Raw genomic sequence first — 25,442 nt, 5'->3', positions numbered from 1 at the left:
TTTAAAAAGAACAATCCTTTTGTGAATTTTCTATGTACAGATTGGCTACCATGTTTCCTCTGAGTATTGTTGTTATTCTTCCATTTTGGGCCCTGTGGTGCATCAGGTGGCATTTTTTTTTAGATTATGAGAACACTCAGTCCTCTTTTATTGTCATTTAGAAATGCATACATGCATTAGGAAATGATACAATGTTTCTCCAGAGTGATATCACAGAAAAACAGGACAAACCAAAGACTAACACTGACAAAACCACATAATTATAACATATAGTTACAGCAGTGCAAAGCAATACTATAATTTGATGAAGAACAAACCATGGGTGCGGTAAATAAAGTCTCAAAGTCCCCGAGTCGATCGACTCCCAGGTCCCTGATAGCAGGTGACAAAAGGGAGAAACTCCCTGTCATAAACCTCCAGGCACCATTAACTTGCTGATGCCTTGGAAGCAGCCAACCACAGCCGACATTAAGTCCATCCATCCGCAAAACTTCAAGCCTCCGACCAGCCCCTCCGATACAGCCTCCCGAGCGCCATCCTCTGCCGAGCGCCTTTGACCTCGCCCCGGCCACTGAAACAAGCAAAGCCGAGGACTCGGGGCCTTCATCTCCGGAGATTCCAGTCACCACACAGTAGCAGCGGCAGCGAAGCGGGCATTTCAGAAGTTTCTCCAGATGTTCCTCCATACTCTCACGTCCATCTCCATCGAATCAGAATTGTGCACTGTCCCCTACTTGACAGATTACAGATATCATTCACCAGAGAGGCTATGCGCGCTGCCGCCGCGCCATCTTCTCCACCTCCTTTCTCCTTTTTGCAGTTTCTTTAGCATTTGTCTGTTTTTTGCGAGGCTGAATTGCTAGCCTGACGTTCAACCCAGCACGGATGAAAAGCATGCAAGGGGCAGGCCGAATTTGACCTGGGATCATTCACATCGAAGTTCAGTGCTGATACCACTGCACTACTGGCCAGCTTTCTGACCAAACTCCAAAATCTACTTTATGGGCTACAATTCACTTTGGAACACTACAAAGTGATAAAAGCATACTTAATTGCATGTTTTTCTTGATATACTTCAGATAAAGGTGTTCAATTTTCCTCGTTTAAGAGTTTTATTCACATTTGTAAGCTATGGTTGCCACTCTAATAGTAGGCAATTTATTTTTTCTCTAATGTTCTCCAATCCTCAGCTTCTGAAATGAACTCCCTCAAACTCTGCTGTTCGCACTTGAATCTTGCTGAAATCATGCTCATGCATCACTCTACATCCTCCAGTGCTTGTTGATCTACATCATCTTATGATCCCTCATCACATAAAAATTTCTTACTATTTACTGTGCACAGCTGAGACACAAGCAAAACCAATACTCCTCTAAATGAAATGATCAGGCAGCTTTTATCCCTCATCATGGAATCCCTTGGATCAAGTTAAAATGTAGTCAATTGTGAAAAAAATATACTTTTCCAATAAATTCAGGAACTGGACTCGTAAATACCTAAGACCTTATATTATGGGTACAGCTGCAGTTTTGCAATCCTCATCTAGGGAGATAAAAGCCATCCTTCTCTTACATTCCTGGAAATATTCTCATTAAATTAAATTTTGTACATCTCAAAAGGTTTTAGTCAGAGATGGAGCAGATGGATGGGCAGCTTGTGAGATGATGTGTTCCTCCTGCCACTTCTACAAGGTCTCTGTGTGTTCGCAAATAAGAGTTGATGTTCTCAATAATATCCTGAATACACCACCTCTCCTCTACTTCAAACAGTCACACACCAGAGGTTCCCAGGATTAGTAGGGATGTTACACTTCTTTAAGGAAAATTTGAACACATCTTTTAATTTTTTTATCTGACTGCCTGATAATCTCTTGAGCATGATTGAGCTTAGAGTAGTGTACATGTTTTGGGACAGAAAACACACTGCTGGAGGAACTGTCCAGCAGGATCTGTTCGGAAAAGGAACTGTCGATGTTTTGGGTTATATCCCTGCACCAAGACTGAAAGTGGAGAGGCACAATAGCTGGTATAAAGAAAAGAAGAGGAGGGGTGATTTGGGGCTGTTACAGTGCCTATAAAATGTATTCACCCCACACCCGGAATTTTTCATGTTGTATTGTTTTACAACATTGAATCACAGCAGATTTAATTTGGCTTTTTGACACTGATCAACAGAAAAAGACTCCTGCGTCAAAGTGAAAACGAATCTCTACAAATTGATCTAAAACACAAAATAATTGACTGCACAGGTATTCACACCCTTTAGTATGACACACCAAATCATCACTGGTGCAGCCAATTGATTTTAGAAGTCACATAGTTATTTGAAAGAATATCACCTGTGTGCGGTCAAGGTATTTCGATTGATTGTAGTAAAAATACACCTGCATCTGCAAGATCTAACTGCTGGTGAGTCAATATCCTGGCAAAAACTATGCCTTTAACTATTTTCACGAAAGTTCAGCTAATTGGAGCAGCCTCTTAATTGGGCCAAAATTTACTGGTCCCAATATGTGCCAATTACCCAAAATCCAGGGTATATTCATATGTTCAGCACAAAGTGCCTTAGACCCTACACCACTGGGTTCAAATGATTTTATTGTTTTTGAATGCCTGTACAGTATTTGTTCAATTTACTGTCTTTTTCACATTGGTCATCTGTCCATTTTTGTGTGCTGTTTGATTCTACTGTACATCTTTGTATTCATTGTGAATGCCCACAAGGAAATGAATCTCAGGGTAGTATATTGTAACATATACATACTTTGATCATAAGCTTACTTTGAACTTGGAATAAAAAGGCAGACCCTCCCTCCTGGCACTTATCCTTGCAAATGGAACAAGAGCTTCAACTGCCCCTGCACCTCCTTCCTCAATAACATTCAGGGCCCCAAACAGTCCTTCCAGGTAAGGCGACACTTCACCTGTGAGTCTGCTGGGGTCATACACTGTATTCGGTGCTCCCGGTGTGGCCTCTTGTACACTGGGAGACCGCTTCGTCGAGTATCTATGCTCCGTCAGCCAGAACAAGCAGGATCTTCCAGTGGCCACCCATTTTAATTCCACTTCTTATTCCTATTCCCACATGACCATCCATGTCTTCCTCCACTGTCAGGATAAGGCCACGCTAGATTGGAGGAACAACATCTTATATTCTGTTTGGGTAGCCTCCAATCTGATGGCATGAACATTGATTTCTCAAACTTCCAGTAATGCCTCCACCCCCCTTCACCATTTCCCATCCCCTTGTCCCTCTCATGTCATCTCTTTGCCCGCCCATCGCCTCCCTCTGGTGCTACCCCCCCCTTCTTCCATAGCCTTCTATCTCTTTCACCAATCAACTTCCTAGCTCCTTGCTTCCACGTTTCACCTTTTGCCTGGCACTTCTCTCTCCCCCTTTCAAATCTACTCCTCAGCTTTATTCCCCCAGTCCTCCTGAAGGGTTTCGGCCTGAAACGTCGACTGTATTTTTTTCCATAGATGCTGCCTGGCCTGCTGAGTTCCTCCAGCATTTTGTTGTCTCGTAACATTGGATGGGTTTAAGGATCTAACAAACAGTATATAAACCAAGAGAGGGAAACAAGAGGAAAAATATCACATGGTATGACTCAGCTTTTTGTAAGTAACATTTCCCCCAACCCTATCTGGTTTTACAGTGGACCAAGGTTGGCCAGCCTACAACTCTTCATGATTAACCTGATTCTTAGCACAGCGTTCAGGACAATCCAGCCTTTAAATTTGGAGTGCAAAGCTTGAAAACTGAATTCTACTGTTTTCAGGAGTGTACAATGTACGTCAGATGAGATAAAAAACAAGGTTTGACAAAGTACACTACTTGCAAGAATTTTTAACCAACAATCTAAAGATCACAAGATAATTAGCAGACATTTTAGACGTGACATTCTTTCTCTAATATCAGACAACTTTTCCATGCTTTCATAGGACAGCAGCTTCTACTCCAGGTTCTGAAAAGGCAATTCTGTTGCGTGTTGCATGAGGCAAAGTGATAAACATGGAATATCTGACAAATTATTCTTACTTACAATGTGTCACATGGTAACATTCTCTTATTCTTGTTTTCAATCAGATGTTATTTCATTGTCTACCAAGAATTTTTGTCAAAATTTAAGATTTCAAGCATTTGCAGTATTTTACCTTATACATACAATATATTGAGTGCCAATAATGAAGGTCAAGCCAATGACACAAGAAAAATAGGTGTTTTAATCAACCTAATTGAACATAAAAATCATATAAAATAAAGTCTAAAGAGCTGCTTATGGTCATTAAAGAAATATTGAAAGGAGTTTAAAATTTCACAGTACTTCCCTTCAACTGTACTATGTTCTAGGTTCCTAAGTTTACACACTATTATATTGACATCAGAATCATGTCCTTTGCCATCAGCACTTCTTCATTGGATGACCTGGGCCTTCCAAGTAAACCTTGCACTTTAAGGGTAAAACAACTGGAAGGCTGAATCCAGCAGTATGAACTACTGATCTGTATGGAGTAGATGTACCAGTGAATACTCTAGAAGCTCACCAGTTCACCAAGCTCAAAAGTCATTACCTCCAACACTACCTCACTACAGCTTCAACACGTACAGCCTACAGCATACTAAGCCCCAATCTATCGATATTATTTTACATAATATAATTTCCGTCCTTATGGTAATGACAGATACATCCTCTCCAAGACATAAATTATTGTTCTTTAATTATGGGTATTATATAAATATGGCATTTCTCATCTAGGGATAAGTATTCTTAAAATAAGAGATGAACAGTAAATGTGCGATCATAAAACAAAAACTAACAAGGCTACCCACCTACAGGCTTCTTAAATAAATACCAGCTCATATTTGGACATAATAGTATTTTTCTATTTCTTCATGAACATAAACTACATGAATCAACACAGATCATGCAACTGTACCCTTGTTTAAGTTGATAAACATGGGTAAACATGTTAACTTCTTAAGCAGCAAATTAAATATTACTTTAATAAGTTACAGATACCTTGTTTATTGCAGCATTTTAAAAACGACAAGGGTTCATGAGCCAATGTAAACATAGGCAATAAATTACTGTGATACAATGTGAGTATCAAGCCTGGACTAGTTTACTTGTCACTGCTAGGAAAGGTACATTTCTCATGATTTTACAGTAAAGTATGATAGTAAGTTTGAGTGCAGGAGCAGAAGAGCAGCTGGTGAGATAGATGGTGAGGTGGGTGTTGGCAGAGTGAAGAGATAAAATAATTTGGGCAAATAAGGGACACAGAGGAGTACATTCAGGGGTGAGGAGCAGCCAAATATAGAAGAAAATCTTAAGTCAGTCCAATAGACAGAGCACTGAGATTTGATAAGGCACAAGAGAGGAATGCAAGGCTGCATTACATCTATTTTAGGGCAAGGAGACTAACAAGTAGGCAGATGAACTTCTTGCAAGGGAGGTAAATTCCCTACCCCAGAAGGAGGCGGAGACTAGATAATTGGGAATATTTAAAGAGGAAGTAGATAAATATTTGAAAAGAGACCTGTGGCGAGCTTGCACCAAAGAGTAAATGAGGCCTAGGGCAGATCAGCCATAACTGGCAGAGCAGATTTGAGAGCTGCAGTGCTCCTATTTTTTTTACGATCTCTGATTAACTTATGGGAATACGATATTGTTGTTATCATGGGAATGTGGTTGACATTGGCAACTCAACATTTCAAGATATTGGATCTTCAAGTGCTACAGGGGGGTACACAAGAGGGATGTGTCAACAGTTATCAAGGAGTCCATTAGTGCAGAACAAAGGGAGGTCTCCAAATAATCAATGGCAGAAAGGGTAGAGATATACATGTTGTCCCCAGGTAATGAATTCCATTTTTACAGATGTCCCCAAGTCGATTTTGTCCATACTCAAAATCACTCCATGCGGTAACCATACCTCCACGGAATTATAATGGATGGCTTCAGAAGTACATAAAACCACTCAGAAAGAATTACTACTAAAAGTGGAGTAAAATAGTTAACTAGGTCAACCATATATACATCAGACATTTGAATTTAATATTCTGACAGCTCATTTGTATGTAGGGGTGTCCATATGCCAGGCATTCATAATGGCCTGTATGTAGAATAATCATAAGGAGTTATAAAAATAATAGGATAAAAGTAGAAAAGGGAATTTAATTTGCCCCATGATATATGGGATCACCTTATTGTGAGCGGCTTACAAGCAGCAGAATTTCTAGCGAAAACTTTGATCCAGTATATAGATATTTTTACTACAAGCCTTTGAAGAATATAAATTTAAACAAAGAATTAGGAGCACTAAAAGGGATCATGAAATGCTCATGGCAAGTAGAATTAAGGAGAATCCCAAGGCATTTTTAAATGTCTATTACAATTAAGAAAATGCTGGGCAAAATATGGTCCACCCAAGAACAAAGGGAGGAACTTATGTGTGGAGTCAAGAGTATATGGGCAAGGTCCTTTTATAAGTTCTTTGCAGTGTATTCATCATGGACAAGGACAAGAATGATGCTGAGATCAGGAAGGAGTATGTGATATTCTAATGCATGTCAAATTTAAAGAGGAGTGATAGATAGATAGATAGATAGATAGATATACTTTATTAATCCCGAGGGAAATTTGGTTTCGTTACAGCCGCACCAACCAGGAATAGAGCATGAATATAGCAATACAAAAACCACAAACAATCAAACAGCAAAATGCAAACTATGCCAGATGGAAAATAAGTCCAGGACAGGTCTATTGGCTCAGGGTATCTGACCCTCCACGGGAGGAGCTGCACGTTCGATGGCCACAGGCAGGAACGACCTCCCGTGCCGCCAAGTGTTGTATCACAGTGGAATGTGGCCGAAGTTCAACAGTAAAAAGTTCAATATCCAGTCTACAAACACGTTCCTCAATCGTAATATAACCCGGATTGCACCATCCGTTGTTAGCCAGAACAGTAAGCACCCAACTCCTTTACACTTACCGCTCTCAGTGCACTTCCGGTCAGCCGGAACGGTATTACCCACCAAACTTCTCTTTTCCATAAGTCTCTGTTGTCTCGACCCGGTCCTCTTTCCTCGACTTTGTGATCCCCCTCTGCATCCTCTGTGTGTTTTCCTCCAGATTTCAGCAGGGGTGTCCGCCGCTCTCCTCACTAAACTGGCCGGCATTAGCTGGTCCCTGGAATACACAATGCGACCTTGCTTCTGTCCCGTGTGTCGGGATGTAACCATTTCCAGCGCTTTAAAAAAACCCAAATAAAACTCTCTCTACCAGCATGTTAGAGAGGGTGCAGCTTCGACATGTTACCGTGAGAAAAAAAATACAAAAAATAACCTAAGTTAAAAAGTAAGAATAGATCGTAACAGCTGTACCAGGCTGCATGCACAACTGCCGCATGCGCACTGAACCAGGCTGCATGCACGACCGGCTCATGTTGGATGAGTTGAAAACCATTAAGGTGGCTAACTCTCCAGAGCCTAATGGAATTTATCCCAAGGTACTGAGAAAAGTAGAGATAGAGATTACAGAGCCTTGACAGAGATCTTCTATCCTTTTCAGTTATGGGAATGGTTCAAGAAGACTGGAAAATACAGAATATTGTTCCTTTGCTTAAGGAAGGCAATAAGGTTGATCCAGGAAATTACAGGCCGATGAACCTTATATCAGTGATAGGAAAATCAATGGAAATAAAAGGCACTGGATATTGTCTGCATGGAGTTCAGTAAAGCACTTGACAAGATCCCTCATAGTAGAGTTTGTCCAGTCACTTGGGATTCAATGAGTTTATTAATTACAGAATCAGAATCAGGTTTAGTATCACTGGCATATATCATGAAATTTGTTGTTTTGCAGCAGCAGTGCATTGCAATACATAATTTTTTAAAACTATAACCAACAAGAAGAAATATGCAGTAGATTCTGGTTGATTGGGACACATCGGGGCCAGTACACTTTAGTCTAATTAAGCAACTGCCCCAATTAGCTGAACTTTCATGGAAATGGTTAAAAAGGTATAAAAAAAGACAAACTACCAATTAAATGAGTAACAAATTATGTATTTAAATGAAATACATAATAAATTAAAACACTACTAATGTTACTACTGTGCTATAAAACTGTGTAATTGTTCCTAATAATTACCAACAGAGGAATTTGTCCAGTGTATACTGCCAAGTATGGGGCGTCCAAGAAGGGGTAGCATTTCTGACGAAGGAGCTTGTCGTGTCCAAGGCAGCTCACTCATTTTTGGCCCCCATCAGACACTCAATTCTCACCTGTGGCTCCAATTAGCTGTCTTCATGCAACAGCAGCCACACCACAATACACCACTTCGATAGGCAAACTAATCCCAGGTGAGGGTAGCTGACAAGCCTCATACGCCAGTGAAATAATGATATGCCTGTCCGAGCATACAAAGTCAGCTCCGGAGAACTGAGTAAATGAGATCAACAGTAAAATTCAATGGCAAAGAAGGCAGTTCAGCAACGCTTTGTGGAGAGCAAAGGGCATGATATGGCACAGAAGAAGTCACGATTATCTACTGTATTAAAGGAAGATCCCACTTTGTGATGTCTATTCATACCAATGGGCCCAGACTTCCAAGGTCCAGAAAAATAGAACTGTGCCAGTGCAATGGCTTTTCCATTTAAAAACTCTCCAACACAGATTCTGCTGTCATTGTCAGAAATGACAGACAACTAACATGTTGCCATGTTCTTTTGATTGACTGAGCAACATTAGGGCAGACACCTAGTGCAGATAATGGACTGCATTCATACAATTATTTCAACAAATGTATCCTCCAAACCTTTATTTTCATTGTAACATTCAAGATGATTGCCGATACCTTCAAATTCTTCATAGGCCCTAACTTATTGAAGTAGTGAAATCATTTCATTTTTACTTTTGGCCATTTCTGGCATTTCCGAGCCTGAACACTTGAAACTGCAGTGATCAAAAAAGTTCTGAATTGTCTCACTGATTATTTCTCACCAATTATCAGTGACAAAAATCACAACTTTTTGAACACAAACACAAGCAACTGACATTATTTAAAAACTGTTCGTTCTAAAACAGCCACAAAAATTTCATGCAACTGGTGCTAGGTAAAAACTGTTTGGCAACAGTCTCCTATCCCAATTAAGTGGCACAGTGTCCGAAATAAATGAAGGAAATTATGGCTATTTCCTCGATTAGTTTTTGTTCTTTAGGAGTTGTCCCAAATAAATGGCTGCCCCAATTAACCGATAAGCGAATTCACTGGAATCCACTGCATATAAAAAATTAAATTAGTGCAAAGTGAGAACAAAAAAAGAAAAAAAAAGAGGTGGTGTACATTGGTTCATTGTCCATTCAGAAATCTAATGGCTAAGGGGAAGAAGCTGTTCCTAAAATGTTGAGTGTATGTCTTGAGGCTCCTATCTCACCTCCTTGATGGTAGCAATGAGAAAAAGGCATGTCCTGGGTGATGGGAGTCCTTAATGATAAATGTCACCTTTTTGAGGCATCGCCTTTTAAAGGTGTCCTCAATGCTGCAGAGGTTGGTGCCCATGGTGAAGCTGGCTGAGTTTACAACTTCCTGCAGCTTTTTTTAATCCTGTGCAGTGGTCCCTCCATACCAGAAGGTGATGCAACCAGTTAGAATGCTCTCCACAGTACATCTTTGGTGACACTAAGTCTCCTCAAACTCTTCATGAACTTGATAGAAAATTTCCCATCCTAAGAGGTGAAACGGGTGAGGCCGCCTGGTACGGTCGGGAGCAGCTGCAGGACCCGGCCAAGGTGGAGCAGCTAGCGGGCGAAAACAAGTGAGGGGGTGGTGTCATTACTACACCACTAGGTGATCATCCCAACAACGGAGCAGGCGGAAGAGGAGACATCTCCCAACGGCTGCAAAGGCAGATGAGGATGCCCAACAATGGGTAGGGAGGCTTGCGAGCATGCCGCAAGAACTGCCGTAGACCCACAACACTCAGGGCTTGTCTACCTAGCGTGTGAAGCCTGGGTTCGGTGGACTGCGTGGAAGAAACCATCACTGGTTCGACGGGCAGAAAGGCGATTCTCAGCAATGCGTCGTGGAGCGCTAAGAGGGCAGAGTGAGACACACAGAACACTGCTGGCCATCCACTGCATCCTGACCTATCTCCAGCCGTCTCGACTATGTCTTGCCACTGGGTCCAGATAGGCCGGGACGAGAGAGTGAGACTGACGACCTGCGCAACTCTCCCTCACTTTAATCCAAGTCAAGCGTAAGTCATGACTTCAAACCCAATGCGGAAGAAAGTGATGGTGCTCGAGCTTGGCACATGGAATGTGAGAACTCTGTGAGATAACATCAAGGCAGACAGACCAGGGAGAAGAACTGCACTGGTTGCAAAAGAGCTAGCTCGCTACAACGTGGACATAGCAGCTCTCAGCGAAACGCGCCTAGCAGACAAGGGCCAGCTGACAGAACGTAGTGGTGGATACACGTTCTTCTGGAGCGGTCGCAGCAGCGCTGAACGACGAGAAGCAAGCGTGGGATTTGCCATCAATTCTAACCTCGCCCGTAAACTCACCAAGCACCCAGAGAGCATCAGCGACCGCCTGATGACACTTCAGCTCCCACTTGCAAACAAGAAGAGTGCTACGCTGATTAGTGCCTACGCTCCCACCATGACCAACCCAGATGACCTTAAAGACAAGTTCTATGAAGAACTCGACAGCCTCATCTCAGCAATCCCACAGTCAGAGAAGCTCATCGTTTTCGGGGACTTCAATGCCAGAGTAGGGACAGACTACCAAACCTGGGAAGGGATCATTGGAAGACACGGCACTGGCAAGTGTAACAGCAACGGCCTTCTGCTCCTCAAGACATGTGCCACACACGACCTTGTCATCACCAACACCCTGTTCCGCTTACCCACCCGTAAGAAGACGTCATGGATGCACCCACGCTCGAAGCACTGGCATCTGATTGACTACATCATCACCAGGAAGAGGGACAGGATGGATGTCAGAGTGACGAGAGCCATGCGTGGTGCCGACTGCTGGACTGAACACCGCCTCATTGTGCCCAAGTTCAGGCTTCGCATTCTGCCCATGAGAAGACCCCAAGGGCAGAAGACTGCAAAGAGGCTGAATGTCTCCAAGCTGAAAAGCAGCAGGGTTGCAGAAGAATACGCCGATGACCTTGAAGGCAGACTGCCAGACACACCACAGGAAGACGGGACCAGCGTTGAGGAACAGTGGACCGTCCTTCAGAGACGCTGTCTACACTACCGCCCTTGAACATCTTGGACCAGCAACCGGAAGAAACCAAGACTGGTTCGATGAGAATGATGAAGAAATATAGGCACTACAAACGGAGAAACATCAACATTACAGAGCACATCAGAACAACCCCACATCGCTAGCCAAGAAAGATGCCTTTACCAACGCAAGAAGAAAGGTGCAGAAAAAACTTCGCGAGATGCAGGATAGCTGGTTCAGCAAGAAGGCTGATGAAATCCAGGGCTATGCAGACAGCCACGACATAAAGCGCTTGTACGATGCGCTTAAGGCTGTATACGGACCCCAGTCCTCCGACTCCTCACCCCTCCTCAATGCAGATGAGACGCAGCTGCTGACAGAGAAGAAGCAGATTCTGGATCAGTGGGCTGAGCACTTTAACAACGTCCTTAACCGCCCTGCCGACATCAACGACGAGGCCATTGCCTGCCTGCCCCAGGTAGAGATCAACAAGAACCTCAACACCCTCCCCACAGTAGATGAAGTCAGGAAGGCAGTGAAGCAACTCTCCTGTGGCAAAGCGCCAGGACCCGATGCAATCCCTGCTGAGGTATACAAAGCAGGAGACCCTGTCATGATGCAAAAGCTGACTGTACTCTTCCAGTCCATGTGGAAAAAGGGACAGGTCCCACAACAGCTGAAAGATGCCAGCATAGTCCACATCTACAAGAGGAAAGGCAACCACCAGTCTTGCGACAACCACCGAGGCATCTCCCTCTTGTCCATTTCGGGGAAGATTCTGGCCCGCGTCCTGTTCAACCGCCTTCTCCAACATCTTGAGCAAGGTCTGCTCCCAGAAAGCCAGTGCGGCTTCCGCGCTGAACGTGGGACCACGGACATGATTTTTGCTGCGCGCCAACTCCAGGAAAAATGCCAGGAGCAACACAGTGACCTCTTCATGACCTTTGTCGATCTAACCAAGGCTTTCGATACGGTCAGCAGAGAAGGCTTGTGGAAGATCATGGAGAAGTTTGGCTGCCCCAGCAAGTTCATCACAATTGTCCGGCAGTTCCACAACGGTATGATGGTGAAAGTTCTGGATGACGGCGACGAGTCGGAGGCCTTCCCAGTGACAAATGGCGTCAAACAAGGCTGCATTCTTGCCCCGATTCTGTTCAGTATGGTATTCTCTGCCATGCTGACAGATGCCTTCCGTAACTACGAAGAAGGAATCCACATCAGGTACAGGACTGACGGCAGGTTGTTCAACCTTAGGCACCTGCAGGCAGTTACAAAGGTGCGAGAGACTGTCATCACAGACTTCTTGTTTGCTGATGACTGCGCACTCAACGCCAGCACAGAGCAGGAGATGCAGCGTGAAATGGACTGCTTCTCACAAGCCTGCGATAACTTCGGTCTCACTATCAGCACCAAAAAGACCGAAGTTATGTACCAGCCTGCCCCAGGAAAGCCATACCAGGAGCCGCGCATCACGGTGAAGGGCCAGAACCTCCAGGCAGTCGACAACTTCACCTACCTGGGCAGCATACTCTCTCGCGCAGTGAACATAGACGCTGAGGTCAACAACAGGATTGCCAAAGTCAGCGCCGCCTTTGGGAGACTCCATGAGAACGTCTGGGAGCAGAGAGGACTCAACCTTACCACCAAGCTGAAGGTCTACTGTGCAGTGGTCCTTACCACCCTCCTTTACGCCAGCGAGACCTGGACTGTCTACAGCAGACAAGCCAAACTGCTCAACCACTTTCACCTGAGCTGTCTCCGCAGACTCCTCCACATCAGGTGGCAGGACAAAGTCCCCGACATGGAAATCCTGGAACAAGCTGGGCTCTGCAGCGTCTACACCCTCCTGCTGAAAGCCCAAGCCAGGTGGGCTGGACATGTGGTCAGAATGCCAGACAGCCGATTGCCTAAGCAGCTGCTGTACGGAGAACTGTGTCAGGGGAAGCACTCAGTCGGGGGGCAGAAGAAACGTTACAAAGACTGCCTTAAAGCGTCCCTCAAAGGCCTGGGTGTCGACATCAACACGTGGGAGACGCTTGCCCTCGACCGTCCAGCTTGGCGCAGCAAGATCACCACAGCAGCCCGTGCAGCTGAAGTCAGGCGCATCATCGAGGCGCAACGAAAGCGTGCTGTGCGCAAGGCCCGAGCAGCATCCACTGCCACGACCACACCCCAACCCACTTGTGTCCCACATGTGGGCGAGCCTTCAGGGCCCGGATTGGCCTCATCAGTCACCTCCGGACCCACAGCCACCAATCTCCCATTTGACTTTGAAGCCATGGTCATCTTCGACTACGAAGGACGAACAACAACAACAACAACAACAACCCTCACTGGTCAGGGCACTGAGTAAAAAAAAAGGCAGTCATGTATAAAACTTTGGTTAGGTCTTTTGGAATATTGTATGCAGTTCTGAATGCCACATTATGGGAAGGATGTAGCAGCTTGTGAGAGGGTACAAAAGAGGTTTACAGTGATGTTGCTTGGATTGGAGAGTATTAGCTACAAGGAAAGTTTGGATAAGCTTGGACTGTTTTCTCTGCAAGGCTGAAGGAAGACATGATAGAAATATATAAAATTATAAGAGGCATAAAAAGGGTAGGGAGTCTTTTTCTCATGGCAGAAATGTCACATGCTATAAGGTATAGCTAAGGTGAAAGAGGGAAAATGTTTAAAGGAGATATGTAAAGCAAGTTTCTTCTTGTAATCTGTGCTAATTTACTGGATGAATGGGAAACTCTTATCCTATGTTGCCTCCACTTTGGAATCAAGTTCACTCAAATCTTAGATTTCATACCATAGAATACAAAGATGCTTGTGCTTCTGTATGTGTAACATTGGAGGCCCAGTTACAAGCCATCAATGTGTGGATGATGGGCAGATGGAGAGGGTAAGGGAGGGGGAAGAGCGAGCACCTTCACTACAACCAGTATGCTAGCTGGGTCTCCCAGTGGCCAGCTGTTTTAATTCCACCTCCCATTCTCCACACTGACACGTCTGTCTCCGGCCTCCTCTAACCGCAAATTTGAGGAACAGCGCTCCATATTCCGCCTTGCGAATTTCCAACCTGGTGTCATGAACAACAAATTCTCAAACTTTCAAAAATCACTCCACTCTGCTTTTCTTTCTTTTCTCTCTCTTCCTGATCCATCAGCACACACCATCCTGCCTTTCCCTTCCCCAACCCTTTCCATTTCCCTATCAACCACACACTCATTCCATTGATTCCTCTCCTTTTTTTCCACGATCCACTTTCCTTTCCTATCAGATTCCATCATCTTCAACCCTTCACCTATGACCTCCCAGCTTCTTGACATCAATACCATTCTCCCTCCCTATCACCCCCTCATCTAGATCCAACTATTACCTGTCCCATCCCTTCCTTTTTAGGCTGGCTCTCTCCTCTCTTTCTTTCAATCCAGATGTAGGGTCTCAACCCGAAACATTAACTGCCCACTTTGCCCAGCCTGACCACATTTGTGTGTTGTTCATTAAGTTAACTGGACAGCATGTTGTTTCTTTAAAATGGTATGTGTTTTCCTTTGTCATTTTGCAAAATGATTGTGGGGGAGTATACTAATGAATGGGAGCAAGATGTATAGAATAAATCATTTGTAAGTCTTCAGGAGAGGTGCAGAAGTGACTTGTAATTTCTTAATGATTTGTATCAATTTTCTGATTCTGCTGAGCTTCAAAATTGAATTTTACTGTGTGAGTTTTCAATGACTGCAGCTCTTTTCCTCCTTCCTCACAAATGGTAGAGCCCACTCATATCCTTTGGAATAAACTGCGAATGGGAGAACTGACTTTATCCGGTTTGATCAAGAGACTGTCATGTTTCTTGTTTATAAAAACTCTACTCCACGGTTGGGGGATTTGGACTTTGAGCATGATGTATGCTTGACAAAGCCAGTTATTAGATTATATACATTAGTATATTTTAATATTTTTATAACTGATTTTATCTGGCCTGAACCTGTTAATAAATTATTTAGAACACTTATTTCTAAATATGAATCATTCACCAGCACTGTGCTTTTTACTATGCAAAACACTTTAATAAAAGCATCATAGAAAGCTGAGAAAAATGGCTGGAGGGAGAAAAACTATTATCCATTTCTCCATTCCTTCATCCAACCCCTCCCCCACAAATCCAAATAACAGAAAAGCAGCAAAACAAGAACCATTCATGAACTAGGCCGGAGCAATACAGAAAGCAGTGAATTCATAATGCCAACTCTTGTTTAACTCCCACCCATCTCCTTTCTATAAGCGCATACAGCCTTCTACCTTGCCAGGCTGCAATAAACACACATTAGAGATGATTAATGAGGGGTCTGATGAGGGCTGGCATTTCGTTTCATTACGTTTCCTTCAAGAACAGAGGAACCCTTGCCAAGGCCTGACAGCTCTGCTCTGCTCACGTGACCTGGAATGCCTCTGGGAATCATTTCTGCAAATACAGCTGAATAGTGGTTAAACCTCGCCTTGCAGGGGTATATCAGTTAACACGCAGCTGTTGTTGATAACACCCCGCGGGGGGCCCCCAGCCCCAGTGCTGAGTTTTAAGTCTCAGTGCAGCAGTTTTCTTTCCCTCTTCTCTCTTTGTTTATCTGCCCATTTTGAAGTTCAATTTTCCGTTGATGAATGGATCAGTTCAATCCTAAAGTTGCCGAGAAAGATAGGAGGGCCTTGGCAGCCTCTTTGTTTCCGATTGCTACCTCTTTTAAACAGGAAAAGGAGCCCAATCTAGACAACAATGAAGACTGCTTATTGACAAAGGAAGAGGGCAAAGTCCGGCCTGGCAAACACAGTATGGAAGACAAGGGGCTGCTGACTCTACAACAAGATAGTGGGATTCCATACAACACAAAAAAAGCAACAGCCTGGGGAGTCAGAGTTTGGGACGAATGGGGCAAAACTCGCAACAGCTACATTATGGAGCAAGGAGTCCAGCGAAATGAACTCTTCCTCTATGTGCCCGAACTCTGCTATGAAATCACCCATGATGAACTTAATTTCTGGTTGTGCAAGTTTGTGCTTGAAGTACGGAGGCAAGATGGTTCAGAATACCCTCCCAACTCTCTCCGTCTCCTATGCTGCTCGATCCTTAGACACCTGCGCGAGAACTGCAGGCGGTCGGATATTGATTTCTTCAACAAGCTGAAGCCAGACTTTGCCGAGTTCCGAGCCACCCTTGATAATCGGATGAAGCAGCTACAGCGATTAGGCATTGGGCTAATAAGGAAGCAGGCCCAGCCATACACGGAGGATGATGAAGAGAGGCTATGGCAAGTGGTCTTTCACCTCCGTGATTCAAAAAGCTACAGTTATGCTGCCTACTTCTACGTCTGCAAAGTCTTTGCCCTGTGTGCAGCTAAGGACCACCATAAACTAACAGTTGATCAGTTCAAATTTGGCTGTGACATGATTAGTGAATATGTGGAGTTTACCGGCAGACCTAGTAATCCTCAGGATAGTCTTGACAAGCTGAAAATTGTCCAAACAAGACAATATGCCGATTCCCCAAACCCAAGATGTATTGTTTCTCTGCTGCGTCGCTACCTCAGTATGATTCCTCGTGAAGGGCCATTCTACCGCCGTCCCATGCCGGGTACTATGCAATTCTCAGAACAGGTAATAGGAGTTCACACTTTGGAAAGATATTCCAAAGAGATATGTGAAGCAGCGGGAATTTCAGGACACCACACAGGGCATTCCGGAAGGGTAAGAAGTCAGAAATATTATTTAATACTATCATTTCAGTAATTCTAAACACATCTACAATATATCTGACACCTGTAAGTAAGAATATTTCTGTAATTGGTGATTTGGGGGGGGTAAACAGTACTGGCTAAGTGTACAATTCACCATGTGGGGTGTTTGATCTATTCAACTGTGGTGGAGTCCAGACTTCCCAAGAACACAAGAATCAGCAATGGACTATATCAATCTCGGAGTGACTTTCTGTAACTCCAAGCAATCAGTATTTAATTCCCCCACCTAATAGTCCCCCATCCCTCTCTGGGCGAGGATGAGGCCAGCTTCCATCCTGTCGGTTCTAAGATGCACCAGACGATATGAAGCTGATTAATTGAACCTGCAGCCAGACTTCTTTGTGACAACATAAAGTCTGAAGTTGCATCAAGGCACTAATGGAATTCAAATGCTTTCACTTGTATCCCACTTGTAATATAACATATAACACATAATAACTTGTATTATGGTGCTGCAATTAATTTTTCATTGAGGTGGTACTGATGTATCACTAGACTTGTAGCAAACAATGAGGCTATTTGGCCAAATTACGCCATTGATGTTTCACTGTTGGGACCCTTGAGAACTTGCATTGCGTGAAGATATCTTACACACACATTGCTACATTTCATTGCTTCATTTCAGTGATGCCTGACAAGAATGACACTACTTACCAATGCCTCAGAAGCAAGTACAGTACCTGTACCTTGAAGCTCCACAGACACAGAGCTGTTCAGTCACTAACATTGCACATTGGTACTCTTTGGCCATGATATTACATACTAACTTACCACAAGCAGAGTGCTACGTGTGTTACTGTCCCATGGGTAATGTCATTACCTGATGATATTTCAATGGTTTTATTCAGTGCCATTATATTCTCTGCTACTATTTAATACAGAGTTTCTATTATCAAGATCATCTTCTTCAGATGTGGACTTCAAATAGTAGTTCCACTGATGCCTATTGGAAATCAATAGACATTTCTGGTAGATAAAGGATAAAAGAAACCTTGGAAAATCTTACAGTGCAATTGATTATCATGGTATTTGTGATAGTTTAGTAACTGAAAGAAACTTTCGAAGGTCTAATCAGAGTGTAACTAATCATCCTGGTCAGATCATGCACAGTACCAATCTCAAATCTCAGCAAGACTACGTCCAAAAGTTAGTTATTCACTAAAATTAAACTCACTATACACATTATAAAATGAAGATCCTGAGTGGCCATTTCTACAAATCCAACCATTTAGTATCTAATTCTACCACACAAGGATTATTTTCATATATCATGATATGGACAAGTGAAGTGCCAGGCAAATAATCTCTTCCTTAATGTCAACAAGACAAAGGAGATAGTAATTGACTTCAGGAGAACTCACGCCACTCACATTGCCCTTTATATCAGCAACACAGCAATGGAAACTGTAAGCGTTTGAAACTCCTGTGAGTGCACATCACACACAATCTCTCATGGTCCTAGAACATATGCTACAGAGTCAAGAAAGCTCATCAATGCCTCCACTTTCTGAGGAGGCTGGACTTTGCACATCCAAATTCACATCATTCTATGAATGCACAGTAGAGAGCATCATGACAAGCTGCATCAATACTTGGTACGGAATCTGTACTGCAGTGGACAGGAAGGCTCTACAATGGGTGGTCAAAACTGTCCAATGCATCACTAGCATCAGCCTACCCACCAAAGGACACATATATAAAAAGATGCTGGAAAAGGCAAGTAACATCATGAAGGATCCCACCCACCCTGCTCATGGACAGTTTGTCTCATTCTCATCAGAGAGGATGCTATGTAGCATCCACACCAGCACCACCAGTCTCAAAAACAGGTACTTTCCATACAAGCAGTATAGCTGATCAACACCTCCAACCACTAACTCCACCACTATTATTTTATTTTTTCCTGTTTGTCAAGATGTACAGAGTAGCGTCACTTTATGGACATAGAATTGACGTACTGTATATAAGGCATCTTATGTATTTATATTTTTATTTTTTTAAATTATTGAGTTCTTTTATCTTTTTTTTGCGCTGCATCAGATCACAGTAACAATTATTTCATTCTGCTTTACATTGGTGTACAGAAAATTACATTAAACAATTTTGAATAGCCAGTCATCCACGCTGCCAGTTCTAAAATTTTTTCTGTTGATATAAAGATGATTGATGGACTCCGCATATATGCGTCTCTATTATTGCCAATTAAACTACCAATTTCATTCATATTCATTTTCATTTCCTATTTCTCAGAATCAGGAAAGTTAATTGACAACTATACTCCAAGTCTGGTTTATAAAGTCGATGTTCATTGCTAAAATGGTACTTGAATGGATTTAAATGGAACTTATTAGAAATTGGATTATTAAGCACAACAATCCTGCCCTCGACCTTACTCTTTCATTACTCCTTTCAATCCAGAGAGAATAAATCAAAACTACGCAAGTGCAGTAGTCTGTGGCAAAGAATTACTCCCTTCAACTACACATGACAGGAGACAGATGAACTACATTGTTTGTGATTTTAATCTTTTATACATCATCCCTGATGCATGATAGAAATTGTCTCAGTTCATGCTAACATACTCTTATTTGAGAGCCATATCCAATTTATTCTAGGGATCTATTTTCTTCCCTGGTATTTTTCCTCTGTCTCTATGGTATTGCTTGAGTTCCATTCCCGAAGTATTTGGTTGCATCACAAATGCAGAGTTATACAATGGGTGATATGCTGCTATTCACTAAACTGACACTAAACTATTCCATTTTGATGTAGGTAGAATTTCGTTAGATCTTCAGGATTGGGATTTTGTGATGGAATTCTGACTAACATTTCTTTTACTTCGCAGGAATCTAGCTGATCTACACTCAAGTCTTGCTTACAGTTGTGTAGTTGTTCATACAAATTTGTTTTCCTTTGGCATTCAGTTCTAGGTTAACTGGTTTTTACTTGTATGTGTGCATGTGTAGGTCAGCAGTGCAACAACCCTGTACAATCGAGGCTTTGATGAGCAGTCGATTAAGGAACGGACAGGGCCTACAGCTAGTGTGGCAAAGGGCTACAGGAGACCCTCTCCTGCTCAAATGAAGGCCATGTCAGACTGTCTGCAACCTCCCAATCCTCTCAAAAAGATTTCAGCAAGTTCACCTTCATCATCTACATCATCTGAAGACCACAGTTCTTATCAGGATGAAGGCCCAAGCAACATCATCATCTCTGAAGATGGAATCAATCACCCACAAGAAACTACAACCATACTGAGCAGGCCTGAGGTGACAATCACAGAACAGGATGGTGTACTAAAAATTGAAATACCATCTCGGACTCCCCCATCAGTGCCCTTATCTTCACTTCATACCATTACAAAGTTAAAAATTGTAAAAGGGGAAATTGTATTAGAACTAAATTTGTAAGAGCTAATTTATTAACTGTAAATCTATGTTCACCAGTGTTCATTTTAGTTTACATGCTGTAACACTGCTCTTCACTGTTTCTGCCAAAGTGTGATTGGATAAATACTAAGTATATTGTGAAGTACAATCTGCGAATCAAAGTGCCACAATACTGGTGACTAGTACATATAAGCTTGTTCTATTATCCTCCTGTTAGTCACTGATACCAGGCACCAAGAATACGTGTGGCTTTATGTATTTCTCTTGTATTGCTGAAGCTGGTGACTCTTGTGTACAGGTCCAGTAACCAGTCAGGTAATCTCCACAAGAATGAACAATGAGTGCTGGCAAGCTATACAAACAAGAAGGGTACGTTTCCACAGCTGATTACAATTCTCTCGTCATATGACAAACAAATTTTCCTTCTAGTGAGAGTGAGTGAATAGTTTAGTTGATAATAATCAACTAAAGGTTTCCATTCCACAGGCTAACGGTGTTAAAATTGTCTCAACTGCTACCCCAGATGAGCTCAATTAAGTTAATAATAATGGAGAACAAACAAATCTTTGTTGGTTACAAATCTCAATGGTATAGCAAAGTTACTGAGAACCTGAGAGCTACATGCCTGTATATACAGTGGCATGCAAAAGTTTGGGCACCCCAGTCAAAGTTTCTGTTACTGCGAATAGCTAAGCGAGTAAAAGATGACCTGATTTCCGAAAGGCATAAAGTTAAAGATGACACATTTCTTTAACATTTTAAGATTACTTTTTTATTTCCATCTTTTACAGTTTCAAAATAACAAAAAAGGAAAACGGCCCGAAGCGAAAGTTTGGGCACCCTGCATGGTCAGTACTTAGTAACACCCCCTTTGGCAAGTATCATAGCTTGTAAACGCTTTCTGTAGCCAGCTAAGAGTCTTTCAGTTCTTGTTAGGGGGATTTTCACCCATTCTTCCTTGCAAAAGGCTTCTAGTTCTGTGAGATTCTTGGGCCGTCTTGCATGTACTGCTATTTTGAGGTCTATCCACAGATTCTCAATGAAGTTTAGGTCGGGAGACTGTGAGGGCCATGGCAAAACCTTCAGCTTGTGCCTCTTGAGGTAGTCCATTGTGGATTTTGAGGTGTGTTTAGGATCATTATCCTGTTGTAGAAGCCATCCTCTTTTCATCTTCAGCTTTTTTACAGACGGCATGATGTTTGCTTCCAGAATTTGATGGTATTTAATTGAATTTATTCTTCCCTCTACCAGTGAAATGTTCCCCGTGCCACTGGCTGCAACACAAGCCCGAATCATGATTGATCCACCCCCGTGCTTAACAGTTGGAGAGGTATTCTTTTTATAAAATTCTGCACCCTTTTTTCTCCAGGACTTGTTTCCAAAATGCATCAACCTTGTTTAGATGTTCCTTTGCAAATCTCTGACGCTGAATTTTGTGATGAGGACGCAGGAAAGGTTTTCTTCTGATGACTCTTCTATGAAGGTCATATTTGTGCAGGTGTCACTGCACAGTAGAACAGTGCACCACCACTCCAGAGTCTGCTAAATCTTCCTGAAGGTCTTTTGCAGTCAAACGGGGGTTTTGACTTGCCTTTCTAACAATCCTACGAGCAGTTCTCTTGGAAAGTTTTCTTGGTCTTCCAGACCTCAACTTGACCTCCACCGTTCCTGTTAACTGCCATTTCTTAATTACATTACAAACTGAGGAAACGGTTACTTGAAAACACTTTGCTATCTTCTTATAGCTTTCTTCCTGCTTTGTGGGCATCATTTATTTTAATTTTCAGAGTGCTAGGTAACTGCTTAGAGGAGCCCATGGCTGCTGATTGTTGGGACAAGGTTTGAGGAGTCAGGGTATTTATAAAGCTTTGAAATTTGCATCACCTGGCCTTTCCCAACGATGACTGTGAACAAGCCATAGCCCTAACAAGCTAATTAAGGTCTGAGACCTCGGTACAAGTTATCTGAGAGCTCAAATCTCTTGGGGTGCCCAAACCTTTGCATGGTGCTCCTTTCCTTTTTTTCAATCTAAAATTGTACAAAACAAAAATAATACACTAATCTTGCTTAAAATGTTGAACAGAATGTTTCATCTTTAACTTTATGATTTTTGGAGATCAGTTCATCTTCTACTCACTTAACTATTCACAACAACAAAAATTTTGACCAGGGGTGCCCAAACTTTTGCATGCCACTGTACACTACTGCTAATCAACTTACAGCTCACATTCATCACCCAGTTTGAGCTTTGACCGTCATGGCCCACACACTCCTGTTTCGGGTCAAGTGGATCAATTCATTGGTATTCATTTCCAGTTCTCTGGCTGCTGTCTCCATCATCATTTGTCTTTACCTTCCTTTTGCTTTCTTCCCTTCAATCTTTCCCATAATTACAGTGCATGATAACTCCTCTTTCCTAATCACATGTCCAATGAAGTTACGTTGCCTTTTCATGATCTCATACATTATTTCTCTTTTTGTGCTTGCTCTGTTCATGACATCCTCATTAGATATTCATTTCGTCCATGATATTCTTTGCATCCTCCTCAAAAACCATGTCTCTGCTGCTTCAATTCATTTCCTCATGTTACTAGATATTGTCCAACATTCTGATCCATATAACATAACTGGATAAACGTAACATTTCAGTACTCTGAGGCGGGTTGTCATACCTAGTTTAGTGTTGGTCAGTATACTCTTCATTCTCGTAAAGGTGGCTTTTGGAACTTTTGTTACTTAGGAAGCTGGGTGACATCAGATGGCAGGTGCGACATGGACATGAAAAGAATAGGGATGGCAAAAGACACCTTTACAGCTCACATTAAGTCATTCAAATATTAGTATGAACAGTAAGATACCTACATTAAAACTGTGTTTAATTCTGGCTCATCACCAGCACTACTGGGATTGTATATCGGACTTGGTCTGAACCTCATCAAAATACTTTCAATTTTGAATCCTAAACTTAAAGCTAGCCCTGGTCTTCTTGGTCATTAAGCTCTACCAGAAATTGATCTGAACAATTCCAACCCTGTTTTGCTGGGCACAACAAAATATTGCCAATTCAGCACTACATTATCAATTTCACTCACTGAGTGAAAATAAAATAAACAAGTCCACACTAAGTCAATAATAATTATTTGTGCAGAATGAAAAAAGCTAAAATCTTTGAATCTACCAATGGACATTTTTTAAATGGGAGAGTACAGAAATGGTTTTGTTCTACTTGTCCTTGGAGCATTTGATGAGACATTAGGGAAATTTATTCCACGGTTACCCTTTGCTGTACCCGTCTTTGGTATATTCGATATTGTTTCCTTTGCCTAATGAAGATCAATGTGAAATTGAAGTTCAATAAATTTGTGCCACAAAACTGAAAGAACAGACTTTATATAGTGTTTTAACACATCAAAAAGCTGCATGTGAAATGAAAAGATTAATTTGAACCATGATGAATGGACACTATCTTGTGTTTGAAAACAATAAATGAATTTGGAGATCTAGGATTTGGAGGATTATGTATAGTCATAATAAATGAAAGGAGGCCTATACAAGCTCACCAAGAAATTAGTATTCATGGTGGCGAGGTATTTAAGTAAGAAGGATATGAGGCGGGAAGAGAGTTGGTGTCACTAGTAATCAACAATACCATTTCTCAGAGAGAAAATACACTTCATGGTTTAAAGACAAAATATTGTTGATTAAGAAACAAAGAAAGATCAAGAAAATTTGTGGCCCATCTAATAATGGGAAGCAGATAAGAGAATAACTGCAGATAATTTTCAAAAAGATACAAGAATTACATTCGGTTCTAATTTTTAGACACTCTAAATAACCAAGAAATGTCTAGAGAGAGTAATTCCTGAAAACATTCTTGATCAGTATGCTTTCAGTTCAAGCAGGAAAGAAATCTTGCTTAGCTTGTTCTGTGGAATGAAGTGGCGCAGAAAAAGCCAACAATTAATGAAACGGTAATCATAATTGAATTGAACTGACTTTATTACTTACATCCTTCATATACATGAGGAGTAAAAATCTTTACATTACGTCTCCGATGAAATGTGCGATGTGCAATTGTAGTAATTTATAATAAATACTATGTACAACAGGATTGTCAATATAACACAGAAATATAGTTGCGTCAGCATGAATTAAGCAGTCCGATGGCCTGGTAGAAGAAGCTGTCCTCGAACCTTTTGGTCCTGGCTTTTATACTGCAGTACTGTTTCCCGAATGTTAGCAGCTGGAACAGCTTCTGGTTGAGGTAATAGGTCTCCAAAGATGCTTCGGGCCTTTTTCACACACCTGTCTTTGTAAGTGTCCTGAATAGTGGGAAGTTCCCATCTACAGATGTGCTGGGCTACTCACGCCACTCTCTGCAGAGTCCTGTGATTGACGGAAGTACAGTTCCCATACGAGGCAATGATGCAAGGATGCTCTCAATCATGCCCCTATAGAAAGTTCTTAGAATTTGGGGGGCCATACCAAACTTCTTCAACCATCTGAGGTGAACAAGGCACTATTGTGCCTTTTTCACCACACAGCTGGTATGAACAGGGCACGTGAGATTCTCGGTGAAGTTTATGTCAAGGAACTTAAAGCTGTTCACCCTCTCAACCCCAGATCCATTGATGTCTATAAGGGTTAATAGAGAACATAGAACATAGGCCAGTACAACACAGTACAGGCCCTTCAGCCCACAATGTTGTGCCGACCCTTAAACCCTGCCTCCCATATAACCCCCCACCTTAAATTCCTCCATATACCTGTCTAGTAGTCTCTTAAATTTCACTAGTGTATCTGCCTCCACCACTGACTCAGGCAGTGCATTCCATACACCAAAACTCTCTGAGTAAAAACCCTTCCTCTAATATCTCCCTTGAACTTTCTACCCCTTACCTTAAAGCCATGTCCTCTTGTATTGAGCAGTGGTGCCCTGGGGAAGAGGTGCTGGCTGTCCACTCTATCTATTCCTGTTAATATCTTGTACACCTCTATCATGTCTCCTCTCATCCTCCTTCTCTCCAAAGA

At 42.3% G+C, this 25,442-nt stretch overlaps 2 protein-coding genes across 2 annotated transcripts in view; one reads left to right on the top strand and one right to left on the bottom strand.

Annotated features, from left to right (window-relative positions):
- The window catches only part of bmpr2b (bone morphogenetic protein receptor, type II b (serine/threonine kinase)), a 298,656-nt gene that overhangs the window by 124,949 nt on the left and 148,265 nt on the right, over positions 1–25,442 (bottom strand). The gene's annotated exons all lie outside the window — the stretch shown is intronic.
- On the top strand, positions 15,595–24,144 carry LOC134348347 (uncharacterized). The gene is made up of 2 exons (XM_063051558.1): positions 15,595–16,972; positions 19,989–24,144. The coding sequence occupies exons 1-2, from the start codon at positions 15,893–15,895 to the stop codon at positions 20,430–20,432; spliced, it is 1,524 nt and encodes a 507-aa protein (XP_062907628.1). The 5' UTR covers positions 15,595–15,892; the 3' UTR covers positions 20,433–24,144.

This window comes from Mobula hypostoma, chromosome 6 (assembly GCF_963921235.1).
Source record: "Mobula hypostoma chromosome 6, sMobHyp1.1, whole genome shotgun sequence".
NCBI classification, from domain to species: Eukaryota; Metazoa; Chordata; class Chondrichthyes; order Myliobatiformes; family Myliobatidae; genus Mobula; species Mobula hypostoma.
This window is presented reverse-complemented; position numbering and strand designations above follow the sequence as displayed.